General features: G+C 39.9%; 1 protein-coding gene across 1 annotated transcript in view; it reads right to left on the bottom strand.

The window, feature by feature from the left end:
- Positions 1-4,537: 4,537 nt before the first annotated feature.
- The window catches only part of hcn2b (hyperpolarization activated cyclic nucleotide-gated potassium channel 2b), a 35,022-nt gene continuing 15,613 nt past the window's right edge, over positions 4,538-23,946 (bottom strand). Inside the window, exons 4-8 of the mRNA XM_053322022.1 lie at positions 22,842-23,060; positions 12,672-12,818; positions 11,715-11,955; positions 9,180-9,344; positions 4,538-5,490 (exon numbers count right to left, since the gene is read on the bottom strand). Of these exons, the coding sequence (XP_053177997.1) occupies positions 4,538-5,490; positions 9,180-9,344; positions 11,715-11,955; positions 12,672-12,818; positions 22,842-23,060 (1,725 nt within the window). The remainder of the gene's footprint in view (positions 5,491-9,179; positions 9,345-11,714; positions 11,956-12,671; positions 12,819-22,841; positions 23,061-23,946) is intronic.

Below are 23,946 nucleotides of genomic sequence, written 5' to 3'. Positions count from 1 at the left end.
ACCAATAACAGAAATAATCTGAATTCATAAGCATGAATGTATTTGCGTGGCAAGGTCAGAGAAACAAAAGCACATCCTCTCTCCATTCAAATGAGCAGCCCTTGTGGATAAACATTTTGAATATCCTTGCTTTACTTCCATTTATGAAACCAAAGACACATTTGAATAAAAATTGAAATGGAAAACAGAGGGCAGTAAGAGAACAACAGGATATACGAAGAGAGAAAGTCTTTTTTTAAAAGCATTTTGAAAGTAGCCTGGCTAACGTCAGACTCTACCAGGTAGGATGAGGTAGGGTCTAATGAGGAGCTGTTCATTTCCTCGTATCTGAGGCGGGATCAATGAATGTCAATCAAATGCTTCTGTGCTACTGGACAAGCTTACAGCCAATCATATCAACGATACACAATGACGTATTCAGAGTCTGTAGGTAGCATCCTTTCTATGAAGGAAAAATCATTCAGCCCAAGTTTTTGTTCTATTTTCTACGGAAGAGGATTAGGGCCACTGTGAAAAACTAGAATTCTGACTTTCTGAGAAAAAAGTCAGAACTCACTTTTTTTCCCACAGTGGCCCTAATCCCCTTCCATAATTTTCAAAGTGAACTGGCCTTCCAATTTATTTAGCTAGATCAACTGCTGCTTCGAACGGTTGCTGCACCTCCGTGGCTGCTGGATGCTGGATGTAAACAGAGTCGCTCTACAGTCGTCATCGCCTTGAGCCCGCCTCCCCGTTCTGTGATTGGTTCCCTATCTCAGGCGAAAATGTTGTCTTGGTGGCCATGCTAACTGTCTGAGCGGAGTGAAATGTCGCTGGAAAGACAGCATGGCTTTATCCAGGCTATTTTGAAAGCACACCGCTTGTAAAATCCAGACGCTTCTGTTAATGTTGTTGCTGCCGTGTGTGTGGCACAGATGCCATCCTTGCCAAAGCCTGCAGGAAGTACTGAAAAGTCTGAGCAGTTGTAACATTAACATAACACTAAACATGTTTGTAAAGTTGCAAAAAGAAGGACATTTGCATTTACAGAGTTCTGGGCAAGAAGCTGCAGCGGCATCAGCATGGAAGGAAACGCAGAAATTGTCAAACAGCCAGTGTTTGCAAATGGACTGGAGTGTGAGAATAAAAAATGAAACACTTATACAATAGAAAAAAACATGCAGACCTCACAGCAACTGGCACAGGATTATACACACACTGTGGGTGGTACTGTGAGGGACTTTAGAAAAAGTGATACAGCTTTTGTTATGTAAATGATTTGTTTTGCTTTAATTACTATGTTCAAGTAATATCAGTTCATTCCAGATGATAATATGCATTTTGTCAAAGATTAAAAAGATATTCCATTTTCAAACATTTTTCTTTTTTTTTTCTTTTTCGTATGTCTACAATTACAGCAAACTAGGCTAAATAAATAAGTAGTCTGGTTTACATGATGCACACTATGTTTACACATAGAAATAACAGCCATGTCAATCGAATTATTTTCACTGAAGAGTGTAATTTACATCTAATATATGCTCAAGTTCTTCCAAAAACAGACTTTAAACAAATTCTTAAGTAGTGTTGGGAAATCAGTCTAAGAAATGAAATATTGCACCTCCATTAACACATCAAAATCATTTCTGCATAAAGTGACTCTCAAACTGTTATTGCTTTGTTTGCTAACAATATGAAATTATGACTAAGATATGTAAAGTGTATTATCCTAACAGTTTGTAACATTTGCATACGAAAAACTGGAACTTTGGTTTGATTCCTTATTAAAATTGTGAGGATGATTTTGGGATTATTGAATTTCAGTTACTAATATTTCATTCCAATTTCGCTTCAGCTATTTACTTTTTTTTGCAATCGACAGGATTCGTAATCCTATATCACACTTATTTCTATTTCCATCTAAAATGTCTAAATATTTCTTTTGTCATTATATGTATTGCTGTCCTAATACGATTCCTCCTGGATACGGAACACAGTTTGAAATTCAGCAAAACAATACTCTCATAACAAATCCATATATTCATTATTTTTGAGCATCCAAATAGGTTCCACAGGGCATAATTTGGGCATTAAACAAAGACAGATCTGAAAAACACTGTATAAAAATACTTATAAACCTTCAACTTTGTCCCAATCATAACTCTCAAGGTGGATAACAGGAACTGAAACTAACAAAATGAAAATCTGAAATGATCACAGCAGAAGAAATTGGCACTATATAACGAAATCCAATCGAAGACGAATAACAGTCCCAAACAGACCCGAGGGATTCCAATTTCCACCTTCATTACTCAGTAATGGTTCAGGCATTAGTGAGATGAGGTGAATAGGATGTCAGGTCCAAAAAGGAGAAAAGGTTCCCTTCCTAATGCTTCTGGACACATATCAGTGGCATCCGCATTAACAACAGAGGCACACTGCAATATACAGCCTGCAAAGAATCTGCACTGTCCTTGGCTGCTGATCAAATCTGTAGTGTTTACAGTTGGCTGGAGCTTTGCAGGAGTTTCATTATCTGTATAAACTGACTTTGGCATAGTGACACATTGCCCAAACTGCTGCTGAGGGATTCAGGGTTACAAAAGAATGGATTTACATTTTGATGATGTGAATTTGAATGGTTTTACATTTTGACTCGTATAAAAATTCATCGTAATTAACTGGCAGTGCATTATCGTTTCTAAGATACAATAGAATACTTTCACAAAAGTGTTGGATATTACAACTCACATGACTACAGTCCATACACCAATTAATAAATTCATCTTCATAAAACAAGTCTGCTGTCAAGAGAGTGTTAATTGTCAGTTGTTTTTAACTGGATCTTGTTTACGCATGAATATTAAAGCTGCATTAATCAACGTTAGGCCACTTGGGGGAAGAAGAACTCACAAACAAGGGGACAGACACACAGCCCTGTCATATTACCTTTATTATAAAGTTGTTACGTTAAATGTCATTAGCCAACATTTGCCTACTTACATATACAGCAGACACAAGCAACATTATCATCCCATTGGAGTACTCTTTGTGCTCTCGTGACTGATGTAACTCTGACATTACATCAACTCCTGAGAAACATATCTGGCTTGTCAGCTGCTAAATGTTTGACTTTTTTCAGCAGCTTCCCTGCTGTTGTTGCTGGCAGGTCATAGTGGGTTTACAGGAGCTTCTATTTTTGTTGAAAAGAGCCTTGTTGATGAGGCCAGAAACAGGGTTGATGAGAAAAGTGTGTGCAGTAAATCTGTGGGCCTTAAAGGATCAGTATGTGAGATTTAGGGGGATCCAGTGGCAGAAATGGAATATAATATACATTTGCTTTCTACGGTAGCCCTAAAATTGACAAATTAAATAATGGCTCTAGAGTGGGCCTTTCATGATTTTTGCAAGTTTCGCAGCCGCCATAGTTCTTAAGAGGGGAGGGGGAACGGCGTTCAGCCAGTTGCAATCATCCATGGTTTCAATCTGCAAGCTCACCACTAGATGCCACTAAATCTCACACACTGCTCCTTTAAAGCCAAAACAATAAACTAAAAAAAGGCTAAAAAGCTCCATATAAATGTAGAGTTGAGTGACAATTCTCTGCAAGTTCATCACTATGAGCAACTGCCTTCGGATTACACTTGGTGATTTGATTCACTGTTAATATAAAAATATTGATTAATGCAGCTTTAAATTGAACAAACATGTAGACATTTCCTGTAGAAATCGATGGCGTGGCTGCAACAAGACAATTTGTCCTAGGGCTGTAATTTCAGTATTAAGGATATCAGTGATCTGAAAATCCTAGGGACTATCAGAGGCAAGGAAGTATTGCAAGAGAGGCCAACCAGATTATAAAAATGCTATTTTGATTTATAAATATAACCATTCACCCTGATAATCTGGGGGAAATACAGCTTACAATGTTATAATTACTTACTATAATCCAATTTTGTGCTTACATATTTAATTTGTAGCTCTATTTGAAGGGATACTTACAAAACACAAGAAAAACACAGTATTTTAATAGTTTTTCTGACTTTTTACAAAACCACAATTACTATGCCTTTGTGAGATCATCTTTTACAGCCAGTCTAATGACAAAATCAGGTGGATACAGTAGTTAAACCCCATTAAAGTGCCAACTTCCGATATCTGAAGCAGGTCCCTGATTTTCTTTTAGTCCGATTCGACCTCATGTTTGCTTTAAATTAGGTGAATGTGAGGATAGTGAAGCAGATATGCCCATATATTGTTGACTATGTTGTGAAATACAGTAAATAAAGGAAGATGGGAAGATGCTACTTTACCACTACTGTTCTGTGAACTTCTCAACGCTGGAGATTCAAAAGTCATCATACAGACTTTATTATGTTAAAACAGTCTCCCCTCAGATTTTCCCTGCTCCTAATCACTCAACATACATACATTCGGATAGTCAAAATGGAGTGGGTAGAGAGAATTGAAGAACTGTAGGACGGACACCAGAAACTCCCCCATGTTCCTGCAGTCAAGCCCCTCACTGACTCAGTCCCCAAAAAGAGTTTAATTAAGATCACAAGTTTGAGGATAGCCTTGATCTGACTTTGATGTGGTCTGTCTCAGGAAGGCTCACTACGGAGTCTTTCTTGGGTAGTCCCGAGTCCCCTGGACCTGTTGCCACACCCCCTACAGCCAGCCCTGCACCAGCCCCCAAACCCTGCACAGAACTGGGCAGAGATGCTACAGGGAAGGCTCCCACAGACATCTGGTGGGGCAATACCACCCTGTGTGGTATTGCACTCCGGACACCTGTGTGACCTGATAGGGTTTGGGGGGGTCCAATGGAAGTGGAGGAGGCTTGTGTAGACTGAGGTGGACTAGGGGCTACTGGTTGCATCCCCTCGTGAGGCAGTGAGGGCTGAGAGGCTGACAGTGCCCTGGCGTCCTGGCTCAGACTCCCCATTTGCAAGGAATGGGTGCTCTTATGTGTGCTGGGCCGATGTGCAGGGCTGGCTAAGTGCTGCTGGACCAGAGAAAGCTGGGAGCCTGAGGTGGGACCATACTGGAATGCTCGTCCTCCTACTGCAAGTGGGCTCTGGACAGGGGGGCTGGACAGGACGGGAGCAAAGGCACCAGAAGCAAGGAGCTGAGACTGCAGTGGAGAGGCTGAGACAGGGCTGGATACATTTTGCATTACCTGGAATCTCCTCACCATCCTGGGGGACTGCAGGTTCCCCAATCCTACTGAGTTCCCTTGCATGGGGGCACAAAAGTTCATGGCTACAGCCTGCTGAAGGGTGGCAATTGCTGAATTCTGAGGCTGGGCAGAGGAACCTGAAGAAGTAAAAATCCCAGCATGCAGAGGGGATGTCATGGACATTGCCCGCGGCCGTGGTAGATCCACCTGTTGAACCATCTCTCGATCGTATTTAACTATCTCCTGGATCATCTCATTCTCCCGGTTGTTGAAAACACCTGAGTTCAGATCATGTTGAACTTTGTGCATCAGGATTGAGTTCTTCTTGCCTGCAATGACATGGGGATAGAAAGTATTGTTGCTGAAGTACATGATAAAGGTACAGAAAACAGTCTTAGGTTCACAGTTGTGACTAAAAATAAAATAATGCCCTATCATTTACCTCTTCTATTCTATTTCAAGCTATACAGTACATTAGTCTCTATATATATTTTTCTGCCCACAAAAGTTAATCACTGACAAACAGAGAGCAAAGGAAAGCATCATATGTCTTGTATTGATTCCCTGTTGTTGGGAAAAGTAGTGAGTGTTTTTTGCAGTCACCTCAGTGTAGATTCTTGAATGTATGAACTAGCTCACTTTAACTTTATGTTTTAGCTAACCTAACTGTGATTTAACATATTTTTTTTGTTGTTCAAGGCTAAACTCAGGCTTGTGATGTACCAGATTATCAGCATCATGTGGTCTTGCAATAGGAATGGGAATTTGAATTGTCTCCAAACACTTGAAAACATAAGCGGAGCAGTGTAATAGGCCCTTGTACTCTGCTGTAACAAGAAATGTGCAGTATCAAAGAGGTGCAAAAACTCCTAGACAGGAGAGATGCCAAAAGCAGCGTTTGCCATCAAGACACCTCTTCCCTTTTTACATCAGTTCACACCTATATTCACTTGACTCAGATAACTCACATGACAGTTACTTCACATTAAAAACTCTCATGTGACATCCAGCTGTGAATGACTCACAGAGAATTAAATGACAGTCACTTTCCACCAGTAAGTAAAACTGATGAAGCCTCCCATAGGGGGAGACACAGACGTCACAGCAACCAAGTGTGTGAGCAGATCATCGCATCTGATCTCTCATGGTTCATCACTGGCCATGGCTGTGTCAGAGGAGAGGCAGTGTGTCCATCACACAGTGCTTTGATTCAAACTCACCGGATTATCACCACTGTAATGCGAGTAAAGTAAATGTGTTAGGCTGGTGTGACTGGAGCCTGCTTAGAGTTGAATTTACAAGTTTCCCCTCTCTGACGTCAGTAAACATTGATGGAGGAAGAGAACAGAGACATCAGAGTCTATTTGGCGCCTGATTCTTTTAAAGCAGCAATTTGATTGTTTTGACATGTGAAGAAAGGCAGGTATATCAATGTGTCAGCAGTTTCCTTAATTCATTTAAGGAGAAAAAGGAGGCCAAACCAGGTGGGGTGTTTCTCAGTGTTAGATACATATAAACCCCCAACAACTGAAAAAGTCTCAGGATCAGATGATGAAGCAGGAGAAGAAAATATTTATCCTTGATCCAATTTGGTCCTGGAACCCAAAGAAATTAGCTGCTTTGCCAGCCTTCTTAGCTGTATCCAGATGATCCACCATCTGTTGTACCTTGGGGACAAAGAGGGTGTGCTTTTGGGCAACGTGAGTAGTGCATAGCTCCACTCTCTTTGACAGTCAGCTTAGTTCTCTGATGCAACAAGTTGTCTAAAGAGCTAGCATGAAAGCTTGGTTGTTAGTCAGTGTAACAGTCTGACTTTGCCAGTGTTCATTCATGCCTGTGTTTTTCTGTTGAGTTGTTTACTCCTGGTTTGGCCAATAAAGTGCCTTTTTTTCCCCGAGAATGTCTGCTTCCTGGGTCTACCTGCTCTGCAACCGTGACACAGCCTCTTCTTTTTAACAGTGAAAAACAGTGATTAGTCCCACTTGGATCACAGGTCAGAGGATGTTTTTTATGAGAATGAAATGTGTGGAGAGCTGGCTCCATCAACAGTATGTGTAACTATGGTCTGTCAGGCTGAACTGTTCCTAAATAAGCAGTCCTGGTCAGATACTCGACAAAAAAAAAATCTTTTAAACGTGGTGGAATTCTGATATTTGAAGCATTAGATTGTACATAATTTTGAATGGGAATTCTATGGAGGTCAACAATGACTCTTTATATTTAAAAGGATCAAAGCCGTGTAGTCTGAGCCTGTATTCAGATTTTATACGCTCTACCAGTCCTGAAAAAGCCAATCAAAAGAAAATATTATCAGTGATTAATATTCATGTGCACATGGATTTCACAGAGAATATTTGGTTGGTGATCACGTCTTGAAACAGACATGTCAGTGTCCCTCGAAATTGTGAGCTGACTGACTGAAGACTGCTCATGTGTGGAATATGGCTGCTATGGCAACAGCTGGGAAGTGGCGGATACAGGGCTTTTGTAAACATGTGAAGTGTGGTCATGTGACAAGGGCGGGTGTGACATCAGCAGCACGGCTGACCTTGGGGGCCACGATGGGAGGGGATAGTTGTTTGCATTATGAAGAAAAATAACATGTTTCTGTTCATTTTCTAACAATGGAGGCCAAGACAAAGAAAGCTGTCTGTGTGTGTGTGTATGTGTGTGTGTGTGTGTGTGTGTGTATGCTTGAGGATGCTCGATCCTGCTCAGCAGTTTGGTGTCATGATATTTTAAGCGTCACATACTTTGAATAACTGTTTTCCAAAATGGCAGACATTCACAGGAAGCATTTAATTTCCATGAAACATTTACACTAAAGAAACTACATAATAAATGATTCACAGCCATGAATACATTTTCACCCCCCACTCCACTTCCCCACACATCGTCCCTGTTAGGATCATTCATACAGTACATCACAGCTGTCAGATAGCGCAGTGTTTTGACAGAGACATCACATTAATGAATGAATACATTTTCCCTTGGCTTCATTTCATCTTGTGAAAAACTAACATGCTAATGAGGGCACCATACCTGTGGCTTTTATCAGTGAGGCGTGATGCTAATTATCCAAGACTAAATCTCAAAGACACCTTTTATAATTTAAGTCTGGGTGAATTTTGGTTGAAACCAAAATAGGAAATATTAACATTTTGTATTTGGTTTAACAGATACAATAAAGAGCTTAAAAATGAACGCCACATGGGCTCACAGATCATTTTTTGACTGAACATAGAGACTAAAACCAAACCTCTGTGGTCTTATGGTTTGGATAAGTAAATATGAATACTGTTCTGGAGAAAGAGTTTACTTTGTTATAGTAAACTAGCGTTAAATAACTTTAAACCTGCATTAACTGATTTTTTAGGCCAGTTGTGGGCAGCAGAAAGAAGTTATGAGTGCAACATTGACATATGATCACCTCTTAAAGTTAATGAACTTTTAATCAAACAGTGGCTTATTTACACATCCAGCAGTTACAAAGCAACTTTATGTTCCATTTGAAATCGTGTTTCTGGCCACCTGGTGAATGTTTTTGATCACTGCCAACTCCTGAAGGAAATATCTGGCTGTTTTACAACTAAATGCTCCACCAACAGCTAGCTTTGTTGCTGAGTAGGTGTTGAACAGAAGGCTTTTAGAGCTCTTTCACTAAGAAAAACAGCTGCCTCCTGTGGCTGAAAGCGACACTATGAGAGCGGTAAGAGTGAACCAAAACAATAATACTGCAGGCACAACATTTAGCTAAAACTATAAAGTTCCATAAATCTGAGGGCAGCTGCATAGTCAGGTGATTATTCTCTGTAGGTTCATCAGTATGAGCGATGCCTCTGACATTATACATTGTAATTTGATACGTTACTATTATAAAAACATTGATTTCAGCTACTTTAGCTTTATAAATCTATCTGAAAATATAGAAAAATACATAATGAGAAAATGACTTTGCATGACAGAGACATGAGAATAATAACATTACATTAATAATGCCCAAAAGGTTTGGACCTACCTATCCTGTCCAATCTGTCTATGGCCACTGTCTCAAAGGCCCTCCTCATCATGGGATACTCCTCCAGCACCTCATTGAAATTGTCCACAGAGAGAGAGTAGAGGCGACAGTATGTGTCTGCTCGCACACTGGCCGTCCGTCTGCCACGGGTCAGCAGACAGATCTCTGGAAGGTGAAAGAGAGACCGGACAAGAGACGGACAAATCAAAAAATGGCAGACTGACAGATTCCTGGGCGTCTGACAGCAACAGAGAAAAGGACAAAGATATAATAAGTAAATACATTGGTACACTGCAACTGCACTACTACATGACAAAATACTGAAAGGTTGAACATGATTAGTTAATGTTGATATGCATCAAACCTGAGCGAGTACTTCATACCCCTATGGTCAAAAATAAGGTACATACTGCATATGCAATAAGTTTGGTATGTCAAGTAGACGTTGGCCCGCTCGTTCAGTGCATCTCGGGTCACCTGAGCATTTGGATATTTGGATTCAACCATCATTTCATGTACATCATTTAAGGTATGAGCACTGTGTGATCAAGAATGAAAGAGGTTTATATGAGCAGTGGTTGTGTGTAGTTAGTATGACCCAGTGACAGTAACACTGAGTATTTCCTCCAGCACTGACACTGCACTGACAGCTATGTTAAGAAAGCACACTCTATATTTGGAGATGTGCAGCTAAGCTTCATTACATTCAGCCGTTCCCCTTCCCTTCCCCTAGCATCTTCTTCTCTCTAGCTCTCTTCTTCTATGGGTTGGGGCTGACTTGTTGTCTTGACAACCATATGCCCTCCTTTTTCCCCACCTGAAAGGTTGACCTCCTCTGACTCTCTGTGGGAAAGGGAGAAAAATAACAAAACACGAGGAGACTCCATTAAGAACATGCATAGGGGCGCTACACTGTAGAGGAGTGTCCCTGTCTGCTCATGACCTATTGTGTTTTCTAGCAGCATCAAGGCTTCAAGAAAAAAGGAAGCCTACAAATATCATTACTGTGCTAAGAAATAGTAAGACTAGCAGTACTGGTAGCAACTTTTTATTCTGATATCTAATTGTGACCTTTAATGTGACCATGTTTTCTGCTAATCTGATAAAGATTCACAGATTAATGATTAATAGCCCACACAGATAGATGCTGCACTGCTAACTGTAGTGGTTATATTGCTAATGGTCAGCTATTGTAATGGATGTGAAAGCTGTAGGAGGAACTGTTTAAAGCAACAATAGAATCTGTCTATGGAACCAGTTGGCAATTCAGACTATATAATCTGGTGAATATAGCTTAAACGTCAGCAGAAAAAACGTGCTTTAGTAACAGTAACTTCCTGAGTTTTCATCCAGTCATGTTAAATACAGTAAATGACGATTAACATTTTGTAAAATGTCACTTTCTTCTTAGTTATGCATAACAGTAATTTGCACACTGTTAGAATCACTGGATGTGGGAAGAGCGTGGAGAGGATAATACTGATGAAATCACTGGGGCTGCAATAAAAAGCTGTTCAAGCCACTGAGTACCCATTTGTACTTTGAGGAATGAAAAACACAGAGAAATGCCGGATGAGTGAGGTGGATTTTAGCAATGATTTAAATATTTATAGCACTCTCACGCTCTAGGAACTTGGCTGCCTTCACCTTTTCCTTTAGTTTGAGTTGCATTGTTTCCTCTTCCTGAAATATAGTACATGTACATGTCAAAAATTCTCCTCTGCTCTGATGCTCTTTCCTTTACACTACTCGTCTAGATTCTGACAGTACAGAAATTCATAGCTAATCAGATTAACATGAGTCAGTCAGTGAATATGCAGCTGTACAAAAACTTAGTTTCCAATATTTTTAACACACCCAATTTAGAATCGAGCAATTGTTATATGAACAAATGCTGAGTACAGCGATGGCTGTGGCTGGGCAAGTGGTCTATTGTTCTGTCAGACTGCAATTTTGAAAAATAGCCAAAGGCTAAGCTGTGGACTCAGCTGCATTTATTGTCATAGAAAATTGTACAAAGGACTGCCTTTTTCCAAATGTATTAATACATTAATGAAGCTAATTCAGCCATAGTTCAAATGTGCTAAATGTGGCATAAAATGGAAATGACCAGATAGTGCCCAGTTAAATGTAGATGAGCTAACCCCTACTGTCTGTCAGGACATATTGCTCTCAATAAATACAACAGCTGTTGAGTAACATGTGTAAGATGTATCAAATATGTGACCCAGTATAACCAACTATTTAAAAATAGCAAACAATTTAATATTCACAGCACTACTATTTACTAATTCAGAGATTTTACCACAAACACACATGGTTATGGTGGTTAAACCATTTTGACCCTCCAATCCAAGTCCGCTGCTGGTCCTCTGTAAGAAAACTGTACTGTATATTGGTGGTTAAATTGGTGGTGGTGAACAGTCTATACTTGACATTACAAATGTAGTGGATTTGATTAGGATTTGAAGAGTAAAGAACACTTTCCTATAGAATAAAAGAATAGAAGCTGAAGTGATAAAGACGGTGACTTACCTCCAAAGTAAGATCCGTCCATTAGCTTCATGCCTATACTTCCTTTGGTCAGGACGCTGACCACGCCATGCTGGATAAAATACATCTTCTTGCCGATGGTGCCCTCTCTGATGATGTAGTCCCCAGGCTGGAAGACTTCAAACCTCAGTTTGGTCAGCATGGCTGTCACAAAGTTGGGATCGGCGTTGGCGAACAGCGGCATGGAGGCCACCAGTTTACGGCAGTTGAAGTTGACAATTTCCTAAATGGTGACATCAGACAGCGCTTGATCATGATGCTGTATGAAGGGTTGGATGTGTCAGATTATTGGGCATGCATGTTACACATTGTAAAAGTACAGCAGTGCACCATTACTTAAAGTTACACTGCATACATTCTGAAATCAGTCCTGGAGTATAGTTGATTTGGCTTAATTTTGTTTTGAAGAATGTGAAAAAACACCACCTGCATAACAAACATTCCGTAGTTTAATAGTTTGTTTTGTTTTTTTCTTTTTTTAATTACCTTAAGAGACCCTAGTGCTGCTCATTTGAGTATTTTTCCTCCTCATTTGCTATTATGTCAAGCATACTCTGAGCTGTTTATGTTTTTCATTATTTATTTTTTACTGTAAACAGTGTCAGCTGGCAGCAAGAAGAAAAAACTTTTGGAAACATAAAGTCCACTTTAAAATCCCAATGAAACCATCTGCTCCTTTAAAAAAACAAACAAACAAAAAAACTGGTTATTTTTCAGTGAAAATTGGCAGAACCTTAAAATAACAAGCCTTAATTACAGAAGACTTCATTGACATTAAGCAAGTGAGTAAATTAAAAGCGTTATTAACTGAGAGCCCGTGATGATGGCTGAACATTATAAGGAATCTACCCTGATTCCCTTTCTCAGTGGAGAGTTAAGAAGTTTGTGTGTTTATGGGTGAATGATCACATTTAAGTGGATGCTCGAGTGTTTTCATACCTCGCGCAGAGGCTCATTAAGTTCCTCCAGGATGCTCTCTTCATCAAACATCTTGCCCTGGTATCTGTGCTCGTAGTAGTCATGGATTTTCTGTCGGAAGTCAGCCGGTAGTTTGTGGAACGACATGTACTGCTCCACTTGTTTGTACTAGAGGATGGAAAGAGACAGTGGTGTTGGGAGAGAGGAAGAGACAGAAGCATAAATCAATGAAAACAGAGTTCACCAACTCTTGTTAATTGTGACAGGAAGAAGTTTTTGGAAGTTTTGCAATAATTTCAAGGTAGACAAGCTGAGATAATATGAATCATACAATTCCTGCAGAATCATGGTGACATCACTAAGATGGTGAAGCTTAAAATGACTTCTTGTCTTATTATAGCCTCGTAATCAGTTATGTGTGATGTTATTGAGATGCAAACATGAAGATCCTGTGACCCATTTATACCTTGTCGCTAGGGCAGGAAAACTGTGATGAAGCGGTTAAGGAAACATGACAGCTCTGTAAAGCCCATGAGGATTCATCATGCCTGACTGTGTACTTCTCTTAACCACAGCCAGTCTGTATCACTCTTTATCTGTCTATGGTGGTCTTGGTTTACTAAACACTTGGGAAACATGTCAATTATTGTTCCACATTTTGTTTTTTAATGAAAAAATATGAAACAACCCTTTCAAGACCACCCCCCCCAAAAAAAAAAAAAAAAGACACAGGTAAATAATTAAATGGGCATGTGCTCGAGTTACTATTCTGAGAAAGGGAGATGTATGTTATATATGTTGGGAATGATAAATATGTAATTATGAGGCTGTAAAAGAGTTTAGGGGAAAAAAGGGAGCTGGGCTGCATGTTTGCTCATTGAAGGGTCAAATTGAAGTGATTCACACCATCACATATTCACCACTGTTATGATTATCTACATCAAATGCAGCCTGAATGTCCTCTTCTTTCAACTCATCATGACGCTCCATAACACATTTCATGCCTGAATTCCCAGTGAAAATAGCAGCAGCTGGATCTACTGTATATAGCTTCTCCTGTAAAATGGAATTGCATGGCACTGTGGGGAATAAAGCTTGCTACTCCTCTCTATTCACAGCACACAAATGGCTTTTGGGTTTTGGTTTTATTTGCACCCAGAAGATGGGACTTTCTATGTGGTTTCCTGCATCCTCAAAACATTAAGAAACACACCCATACACTTCACACACACAATGCCCTGAGGGTGAAAAAGTGGTCACATGGCTCATGTTTTAGAAAGATAGGCCTACAAGATGACCCTTAAACTAGTGGAGGGATTTCCGCTTCCTGTACATGACATCAGAAAGACTTGCTGCCACCTCAAACTACTAGGATGCAAAACTGATGCATGAAAAAATATATAAAAATAATATTAAGGAATTTCATAAGCACTGGACTTGGAGACCAAAAAGCCGTTTAAAATCAGTGATCTATAGTGTGAGAAATGCAACAAATCCGCATGGTCTTGGTATTTGGAGTTGCTTAAAAATGTAACGTAAGGTCTATCTCTTCCTTCCTTCCTTCCTTCTCTCTCTCCTTTAGTGTGTGTTGGTGTGTGTTAAGCGATGTGAGTCCTCCCTCTATGGAATAAACTGTCACTTGGATGAGTAGTATATTTCAGGCAGAGGGTAAAGGGAGAGCATCCGCTGTCCAGCATCACACTTAGAGGACAAGGCTACAATCTTCTGTAGAGCCAACAAATATGACGTTAGATAAATTCTGTTCATTGTTAAACAGTCTTGGGTAATAAACACCTTTGATGTTTACAGGGCCAGTGTCTGGCAGTGAAAAAGAAATTGATTGCACTCTGTCTGGCAAAGCTGTCTTTCATTTACAGATCTAGGGGTGCCTGTGGTTTTGCAACATCTACATTAATCTGCTGAGTTATCATTCTTTTGTCTTCTGGCTTTGAAGTCGTAGCTGTCAAATCTTTTTCATTGTTTTAACATGGTAGGAAAAAAATGAATATGACAAAATTGTTATATATTAATTGATAACACATTTTTAATTATCAGCTGGATAATCTCATAAATGGTGGTCAAGCTGAAAACAAGGCTGCTGTATTTGTCTCAACCTCAGTACAGTGAAGATTTTCACCAAACATGTTCATTTGACATTTCACTCACTGGATCGTTTTGATAAATTATATGGATAAAATTCTCTATTTTCGTGCATGTATTTTATATGACATTGATTGACATATAATTGACATTGAGCATTTTCTGAAAAATCATTTGGCAATTTGTTTAACAAGGAAAAAAAGTCAGAGTCTAGAGCCACACCAGTGGCTCAGTGAGGTTGTGCATTTAGCAAAAAGCTAACATCAGCGTGCTAACATGTTCAAAATTACAATGTCAACATGCTGATGTTTAGCACGTAATATTTACCGGTTTCACCATCTTGGTTTAGGGTGTTATCAGTATCTTTAAAGAACTGTAGCAAATATTATGGCAATCCATCCAGTAGCTGTTAATATTTTACACTCTGATAGGGGATCATCAAGTTGCAACATTTAATCCTCAGGGGACCATGAATTTCATGGAAATTCAGTGGTTGTTAAAATATTTCAGTCTTGGACTGAAGTGGTGGACTAATACACTGACTAACAATGCCAACCCAACTAAGGCTCTCTTGGTGATTTTGGATAATTAAAGCTGTTCTGAGTGATCACAGTGGCTTCAATAATACCTCAGTAAAACATTACTTTGTTCCTTTGGCTTTAAACTCATTGGCCGTGTGCATCTCGTTCAGGGATCAAGGGATACTTTTGAAGAGACTTCAAGGTTCAAGGTTCATAGGTGTAGAAACCGTATAGATCTCCCAGTACATCCTGTGTGTATCAAGAGGATTTTTTTTTTTATCTTTAATCATCTAGAGTGCTGATACCTTCCTGCCTGTGAGTTAATGTCTTGACCTAACAATCACAATTCATAAGGACACACCACGTACGAGGGAAGAGCGAGACGCTGACAATGACCTTGCTTGTAACAGTCTATGAAAAACACACTGGATAGGATGGCTTGCTGTCCAGGAAAATTACATTTTGTCACACTGTAAGGTGACATATGGGTTAGAGATGGCAGCCGGAGGCTGGACTCTAGTGACTTGGGTAACATGGCAAATCCCAATATCCTTAACACAGCGCACACTGGCTGTCATAGTGGGACATCATTAATTTTGTTGATCTGCAGGAGGATTTTCTCTCCGTATAAAGCAGGGAGCACATTTTATAAGGGGGGGGGGGGGATTAGATTTATGTAAGAACTGTAACACTGGTGGGACAGAGCGACATTCATTCTTATTTTTTAGGAACACATTTTTGCTAGTGTCAGTTTAATTTCTAGTTTGGCGTCCAAATCCACTCTATCTTCTTCAAACCCCTTTTGCTGCTGCTCCCGCACTTATGTTTTAACTTGTCTGTCCCTGCTTTTTATTTCACATTTTTCTCATTCTCTTACTTTGCTTGTTTGCTTTTTATTGCCAGAAAGCTTTGACTGCAAGTATAACTAAGGGAAAGTCATCCAACAGCCACTCCAGCCCAATGATTGCCCAGTAGAAGGTATTACATACGCATGCATCTAGTACAGCTTGACCAAATACATTGAATATATTAAAATTCAACTGGACCACTTATTCTAATGAAGTACATAATGAAATTACATCTGCAAATACAATTCACTGCATTATTTTCTTTTTTACATGAGCCAATTTTAATTTAAATCTCCTTCAGCCTTAATTAATTGCCTTGGCTCATGGCTCATTTAGCATCAAAAGCCGTGGTACAGTAGTACAATAAGGAAACCTTACAGCTTGTTATCTTCAGCCATCACTTCGGATTTCTAATACATCTTGACATAAGTTAGGAACATATACAGCCCCCATTCTGAATGATCCTTTATTTGGCACGTAATTGCTCGTAATCAGCTGTTCTTTTCATTACTTTAATTAAGATGAATGTACTCTTCAAAAACCAAATACAACAAAAAGTATACAACTGTTTCACTTAAACTAGACATGTTTCTCTCAGTTTGCAGTGTGTCCATAACAATAAAGATGCAGCTAACTTTCAAAGTATCTGGCTCATTCAATCAAGTGCAGGGATAAACTGGGAGGCTCCTATTAAGTGTTTCCTGCCTCCGGATTCAGGGTGTGACAGTTTCCATTAAAATGAAATGACATCTCTCTCTCTCTGGTTCTCAAACTCTCTCTGAAGTCATTGAAAGAGCTGAGTTTCTGATTTCCTCAGCATTAGACTTAGATTAGTGGCCATGTCACTCAGAGTCAATGAAATAGGACAGAGAATCAAATGGCCCCATGTTTCTAAAATACAATCATAAAAAAACTGCTAACCACAGAATTTGAAGTGAAGCTAAAGTTGAATGCTCTGCAACTAACAATTACTTTCATTTATTGATTCAAATGATGACATTTTCTTGATTAATCAATTAGTTTTTGGGTCTATAAAATGGTGAGAAATGTTGATGACTATATCTCAAAGCCCACTGAGGAAGCCAAAATGTCTCGTTTTGTCCCAACTAACAGTCCACAACCAAAAGCTGCTCACACATTTTAGAAGCTGCAACCAGAGAATTGGTCATTTTCTCTTATAAAATTACTCCAAGTTATGAATCAATTAGAGACAAGAATGGTTTTTTTTGTCGATTTACTTATTATAGCAGCCCTGCATGCTGTGTTACCACATGGGGATATTTGTTGTTGTTGATGGGTGTTTGCCACAGTACTACAGTACACACAAGACAAACATAAACACACTATTTTTGTTGTTTTTACATCTAACCTTAAGCACTTCCATGATCTCCCTAAACTCTATTAATAATGGAATGTCCATCTTGCAAAGTCAAATTCTGTGTCCAGGGTTGAAGATATGACTGGACTTAGATTCCCCTGCAATACTTGTGTAAAACTAACAAATCCATTGCATTTATGAAATCTAATCTGCTCCTCTCAGCCTGTGGACTTAGTTAATGGGGGTGGGGGGAGGACAGAGGCGGCACAGAGGTTTTTTGTGGGACATAAAGCCCCTATTTGGTGGCCTGTGAGCATGATGCATGGCTGTCACTGTAAGCTGCCGCAGAGGAAAGGGAGAAATTGAATTGGCCCCCCTATTAATGGGCCATGTCACTGAGTGTCAGGGCTCAGGCTGTGACAAGTCTTATATCCGTGTGTGTGTGTGTGTTTGTGTGTGTGTGTGTGTGTGTGTGTGTGTGTGTGTGTGTGTGTGTGTGTGTGTGTGGGTGTGGGTGTGTGATGTCCTGAGTGAATAAAACCCCTAGTAGACTTCAGCGGTGTCCTTTAGCACATTGACTGTAGAGCAGAGACAGATGTAGTGAAATAAACACGTGCACACACAGAAAATTTTTTAGGTACACACTGCAAAAGGAGTGAATTGATACAATTAGTTGAGCTTTAAGACCAATATACAGTATTGATTGAACATCAATACTGTATATCAAACATCAACTCCCAACAAAGACACTTCAAGCCTATAAACATTGCATTGTTTAATTTAACCACATATGTCATCATAAAAATTTGAAATATATTGTAGTATCAAGAAAGTATAGTGGTTGTAAGGCTGTAAACTGTATGCATAAAGTGAGAAAATCTGGCAACTTGGACACTCTTAAGGACATAAGTGAAACCCCCTAGTTCAAATAGATTCCAGATGATATATTTAATCTATCAAATCTAAGTGTCAGAGACCTATATAGTCCAGATCAGCCCTCAGTGATTGTCCAAGTGATGAAGCGAGCAGTTCTTCAAGTCACTATTTGATGTGTCAAGGCCCAGTGGATCAGTGCTCATCACTGCAAGCCCCAGGGGTCACATCTCCCTCCTCTTACGACTATACGGACACGCAGCTCTATCACTCTCGATGGGGACGAAGTGTGTGTGTGTGGGGAGTGGGGCACTGTTACATAATGGCTAATGCCCCCTGTCCATGTGCACTGTCCGCTGGCAGATGGTGTATTGCCCAACAGTCAAGGGTGAATGGATAGATGAAGCAGGAGAGGACTGCAGGGATGAACATGCGAAGAGTGTTGTGGGGAAACACAGGATGAGGTCTGCCGTCACCTCAACGTGAAGCAAGGACGACAAAGGGACACAAATGAAAAGTCACATGACAACTCCACATGTCAACCACTGTGGTCTATTTCAAACTCTTTCTGCATAATGTTCCTCCAAGTTTAAAAAGGGATCATTTTCTTGTGTGTCGGTTTATAGTCCGTGTTCCTCAACCTTTTAATTAATGTGTCCATTCTAATAAAGCAAAAAAATACTTGCATACTTTCTCTAAGTCTTAAGCCCACAGTAAACATTTAGAAACCACATCTCATCTTTGGTCATGGAGGTCTCTACGTGCAGGCAGGAGAAGATGCTTAACGCCAGACTTATTGTGACATTTCTGTCTCAACACTGAGCGCAATTCTAACTGTTTACTCTGTGTTATGTCAATACAAGTCCATGCTGTCACTAGCATTCAGGCCACCTTATACAAAGAATCTGTTTTGTCAGTGAGGCACGTTTAGACCCATAGCTCCGTCTCCAAACTGTTATCAGGACTGTGGTGCAGCATGGTTTGGTTCATTGGTTAATGATGAACAAACAGTCACAGGGGATTCAGAGGTGGACGGGATGCTGGACGAGTGTTCTCAGTAGCCTAGCAGGATGTTGTTGCTTTGTTTATTATTTCACTGTTGTGTCTCAAGGGAGAAAAGGACATAGAGAACATAGAGACAAAGAGCAGAAGCTGATCACATCAGTGACGGAGGACAGCTACAAGTAACTGACACAAAGCAGAGACTCCATATAGAGTCAGCAGCTCATAGCCTTTCTTTCAATTACTCTCTTTAGACTCTAATAGAAACAGTGCTATGAGCTGTGATTGCTGCAAGACGACTTATACTTATTAACTTAAATTTTAGTTGCAGAGCATTCAACTTACAGATTGTTTTCTTTTGGCAGTTTAGGATAAACAGTCCATCTGGAAACTAATTATAGTGAAATGATATCAAAACTTTTATCAGACTTATGTGTCTACAATATGTTTGGTATCAAATTTGAATATGCACTTGGCTCTTTTCTTCTTTGAAACGTATAAAATATGATTTAAGGCTCAAATGTTTCAGGTCAAGACCTTGTAATTAGCATACATGCTAATTGATAACAACTGTTAAGAACTTTCACCAAAATTCCTAATCATAATCATAATTCATAATCTTCTTCATATGGAAAATAACGAGGAACTCTGAAAGTAGTGCTTAATTGAACTTAGAGGAACAAAGTTCAAAAGTTTGAAAGCAGAAAGCATCAAAACAAGAACAAAATAAGAAAAGACAAATTAATACTGAAGGTATAAAAAACATGATCAAAAGAAAAGTAACTCGAAGACAGACAGATGAGAAACAGCACAAGGTTAAAAGTCTGCCAGATCAAAAGGCAATTACATTAAAGCAAGTCTGTGACAGAGTATTTTTCATAAGTGGATTTAAAAGATGATACCCAATTAGTAATTCTGAGTTCAGCTTTGGGCAGGGCAGTGTACAGATCTGAGGACACTAAATGAAAAAGCACAATCACTGTTGGGCTGTAGTCCAGGGTGAAGGACAGTCAAGAGGCTCCTGCCAGAGGATATCAGATTAAAATCCTATTGAACATGTGATAAATGGTTATTTCATCCAAATTACTAAAAGGTTCTCTCACATACCTCTGTTGGTATCTAGCAATGCAGATAGTTGTGGTTGTATTTGGAGATTGATGACTGAGATTCTTGCCTTCAACCTAATACAGTGGAGTTTCATTTGTGGTGTGCAAAGCATTGAAGAATGCATCTCTTGCCAGAAACAGTGCCCCCCCCTCCCCCTATAGAGAATGTGTTGACTATGCCGTTTCTTCAGTAAAAAAAAACAAATGAAAACTGTTAACTTTTCAAGTCTGTGGATTATCCAGAGTGTCATACCCAGTTTACACCTGGCATTAACATGTGATCTGTACTTGAATGTACTATCTCGATATAGAAAAACACAATTGAAAGCAAGGTGTAAATGAGCTCACTATGCATTCTGACTGGACAGTGGTCAGGCTCGCATTGTGATTGGATCACAGCCAGATGCAAATGCAATCTGTACAGCGTGACCACAGTCGTAAGAAAAAAAATTAGCCCAGCAAGTTAAAAGGTCACTTAGCTCCACCTCGTCCTGCCGGTTAAAGCAAGCCTCACAAAAACTGTGAGTAGCAGTGGTAGTAAAAAGTGATTTAGAAATTAATGACGACCTTTCATGGCAACAGTTTCCATGACCCTGTTTGCCAGCTCTGCTGAGCTAATTAGCACATTGACATCCAAACACAACTGAGAAAACAAGAACCTATTTTAATACCAGGTGTAAATACAAAAACCCATGGAATCGGATTCCATTATCCATAGAACACATTTTTAATATGAGGGGTAAATGGGGCCAAATGCCAATAGTTCTCTACAGTTATACAGTACATAGCATTCAGTATGTTCAGTGCTGAAGGATGGTGTACCCCAGATCCATTGATCACGTGTCCAGTCCCTGCTGTGTTCACCACTCTCATGAATCTGACACTTATAGTAGTTTCATTACATTTTTTTAAAACCACCACAGCTCCTCCCAGAATAGGGTTGGCCTGTTATAAACTCAACATCATCGTGAATGCACACTGATATCATGATCTAGAAAGTAAGGCAAGATTATTATCTCTTCACCATGGTGTAGTGTGCAACCAAGTCAAAAGAGCAAGGAAATAACCAGGATCAGCATGTGACTCTAAAAGAGCAAAAACAAATCTGATCACCCTTTGTTCTTAACATCGGCCAGAGGCATCAAACACTCAACAAAGCTTGACCAATTACCCTAATGTGTATGTGCGTGTCTGCATGCATGCATGTGTACAAGTGACAGATAGTATTAAACATCTCCACATCATCCAGGATCTGAAGAACCTAACAAGACACAGAGCACCAACGACACCGTGGCCTAATAAAGCAGGAGCGTGCTCCCCTCCTTGGCTGGCACACCGAAGGCTTTGATCCACCGTTGTACGGGGACAACATACGGGCCAAGGCCCAGCGAGCTGCAGCCATGAATATCGAACTAATAGAACAGATGCTGTTCCCATCAAAATGTGTTGAGAACCTTTGTCCATATCAAATGTGATAACCTTATACACAACGTTGTAGAGGACAACCAGTGTCAATTCAATCTGCAGAGTGTCCTTATGGCATCCTGCCATTCTCTCTAGACAGAGGGGCCATGTGAGTACCTGGAAAGGTAATCCTGTAGCTGACCCCCTGATTTATATCAACAGTGATATAGACTGTAGTAAAAACCATATTTGTTTTTCCATTTTGATTCCACAAGGCCACAGAATTCATAACAATTTACAAGGTTATGAGCTGTATTTACCTAGATAGTTTGACTTAAAGGGATAGTTCACCCAAATTCCACCCCCACCCCCATGTGTCACAAAGCCATGCAAATATCTTAAGGTTTTGATGTTTTGCATCTGGTCTGAGGTCTATACTGCCACCAGACACAGTGGAGGTGAATTTAATTTTGTTTGTGGTGCTGACACCATTAGAAATTTAAAGTAGAACATATCAGCAACATCAATATGTTGTCCGGAGTAATTCCGGATAATCCACCGATCACACAGTCCACAGTTAGGGATTATTTCTGAGGTAGAAAGTGGATCCAATGATGACTGTTCACCGACTGTGGATTATTCAGAGAACTGTCACCAGGACATTGCCTCTAGAAAGGCACAATGTTTTGGATTTATTGAATGAACGTTTTCAATGCTGAACACCACAAGAGGAGTAAATCAATATAAAGTTGATTGAAACCAAAACAACAAGCTGAAAGACTCTATGATGGAGCTGAGAGAAACTGCATTGTTGGATGATAAATCTGATCATTAGCATGAGACCTTCTCTCAGTACACATAGGCATTTGATTCCATTATTAATAAAAAATATTGAACAGAGTCGCTTTGACCATCAACCCCAAGACATCAACATTAGTTTGATTTGCTATCTCAGTCTCAAAAATTATACCTTTATCTCAAATAGTGGCAGATGCAAGGACAGAAAGCAGGATTCTTACCTTTTCCTGATATTGCCGTCTGGAGGAATCGAGAGACTGGATGAGTGCAGTTGCATGGCCGATGAACATGGCGTAGCAGGTGGCTCCTACGATCATACTGAGCATGGTCAGCCAGATGTCCGACATGCTCTCAGGGGCTTGTCTTCCATACCCAATGCACAGCATGTGGCTCATGGCCTTAAAGAGGGCAAAGGAGTAGAGCTCGCTCCATGTGTCATTCTGTAGGGAGACATGGAGGGAGGGCACAGAATTAGAAAACTGGAGCGGACATAAAATGGGAGAGAATGGATACAAAGATTTGAGATGGTAATCAGGGATTTTCTGTCCTAGGATAGCTCCATACTTTTCTAATTTTTCATGCTACAATGATTTTGATCTGATGACCTGGGCCTGTTTTCTTCTCTGTCAAATGTAGACCATTAAGGCACACTGCAGAGAAAATATATACTAATGAAGCTTAGTGAAAGTTCAGTCAGTCATTCTGATCCCTCTCACAGCTCATAATTTCCTTGCTGTCATTTTATGGAGGCATCAATTAAGATGTCACATCACCTGATCACATCTAACCTATAAAACGGCGGCATACCTTCATTGTCAGCCTATCATTTGCAGCTGTCTTTTTAAACATGTTTTCTCCCTATCACCGCCCAGTCTTATGATTCATCAGTGCATCACTTCTTCAACCTAATCAGCCCGATTAATCTCAGCAGAAATCATCAGCTATCACCACTAGTGTTTGGACTGAAGGGGAATCTATGCTGCATCTTTGCTGCTGCTCAGTGCTTTGAGGTCCTTTGAATCAACATTTCCCAGCAGAGTCCAAGCGCTAAAGACTTTTGGCAATACCTAATCATCAATATAATCTGTATAATAAACAACTCTTTTTGCTTCATTCTCTGGTCTCTCCTGATTAAACTCAGGTTATGACAGGAGTGGTGAGAGAGAAAGTGAATTAAAGAACGAGAGGACAAAAGAGTAAGGCAGCCCTAGTGAAGCAGAGTGTACCCCTCTGAATCGGGTGATTGTTGCAGGTTTGATGGAGGGCCTAATCATCATCACCGAGCAGCCTTGCCTTGTCTTGGCTGAGCAGAAGGAGAAGAGGAAA

This window comes from Scomber japonicus, chromosome 7 (genome assembly GCF_027409825.1).
Source record: "Scomber japonicus isolate fScoJap1 chromosome 7, fScoJap1.pri, whole genome shotgun sequence".
In the NCBI taxonomy this organism is placed as follows: domain Eukaryota; kingdom Metazoa; phylum Chordata; class Actinopteri; order Scombriformes; family Scombridae; genus Scomber; species Scomber japonicus.
This window is presented reverse-complemented; position numbering and strand designations above follow the sequence as displayed.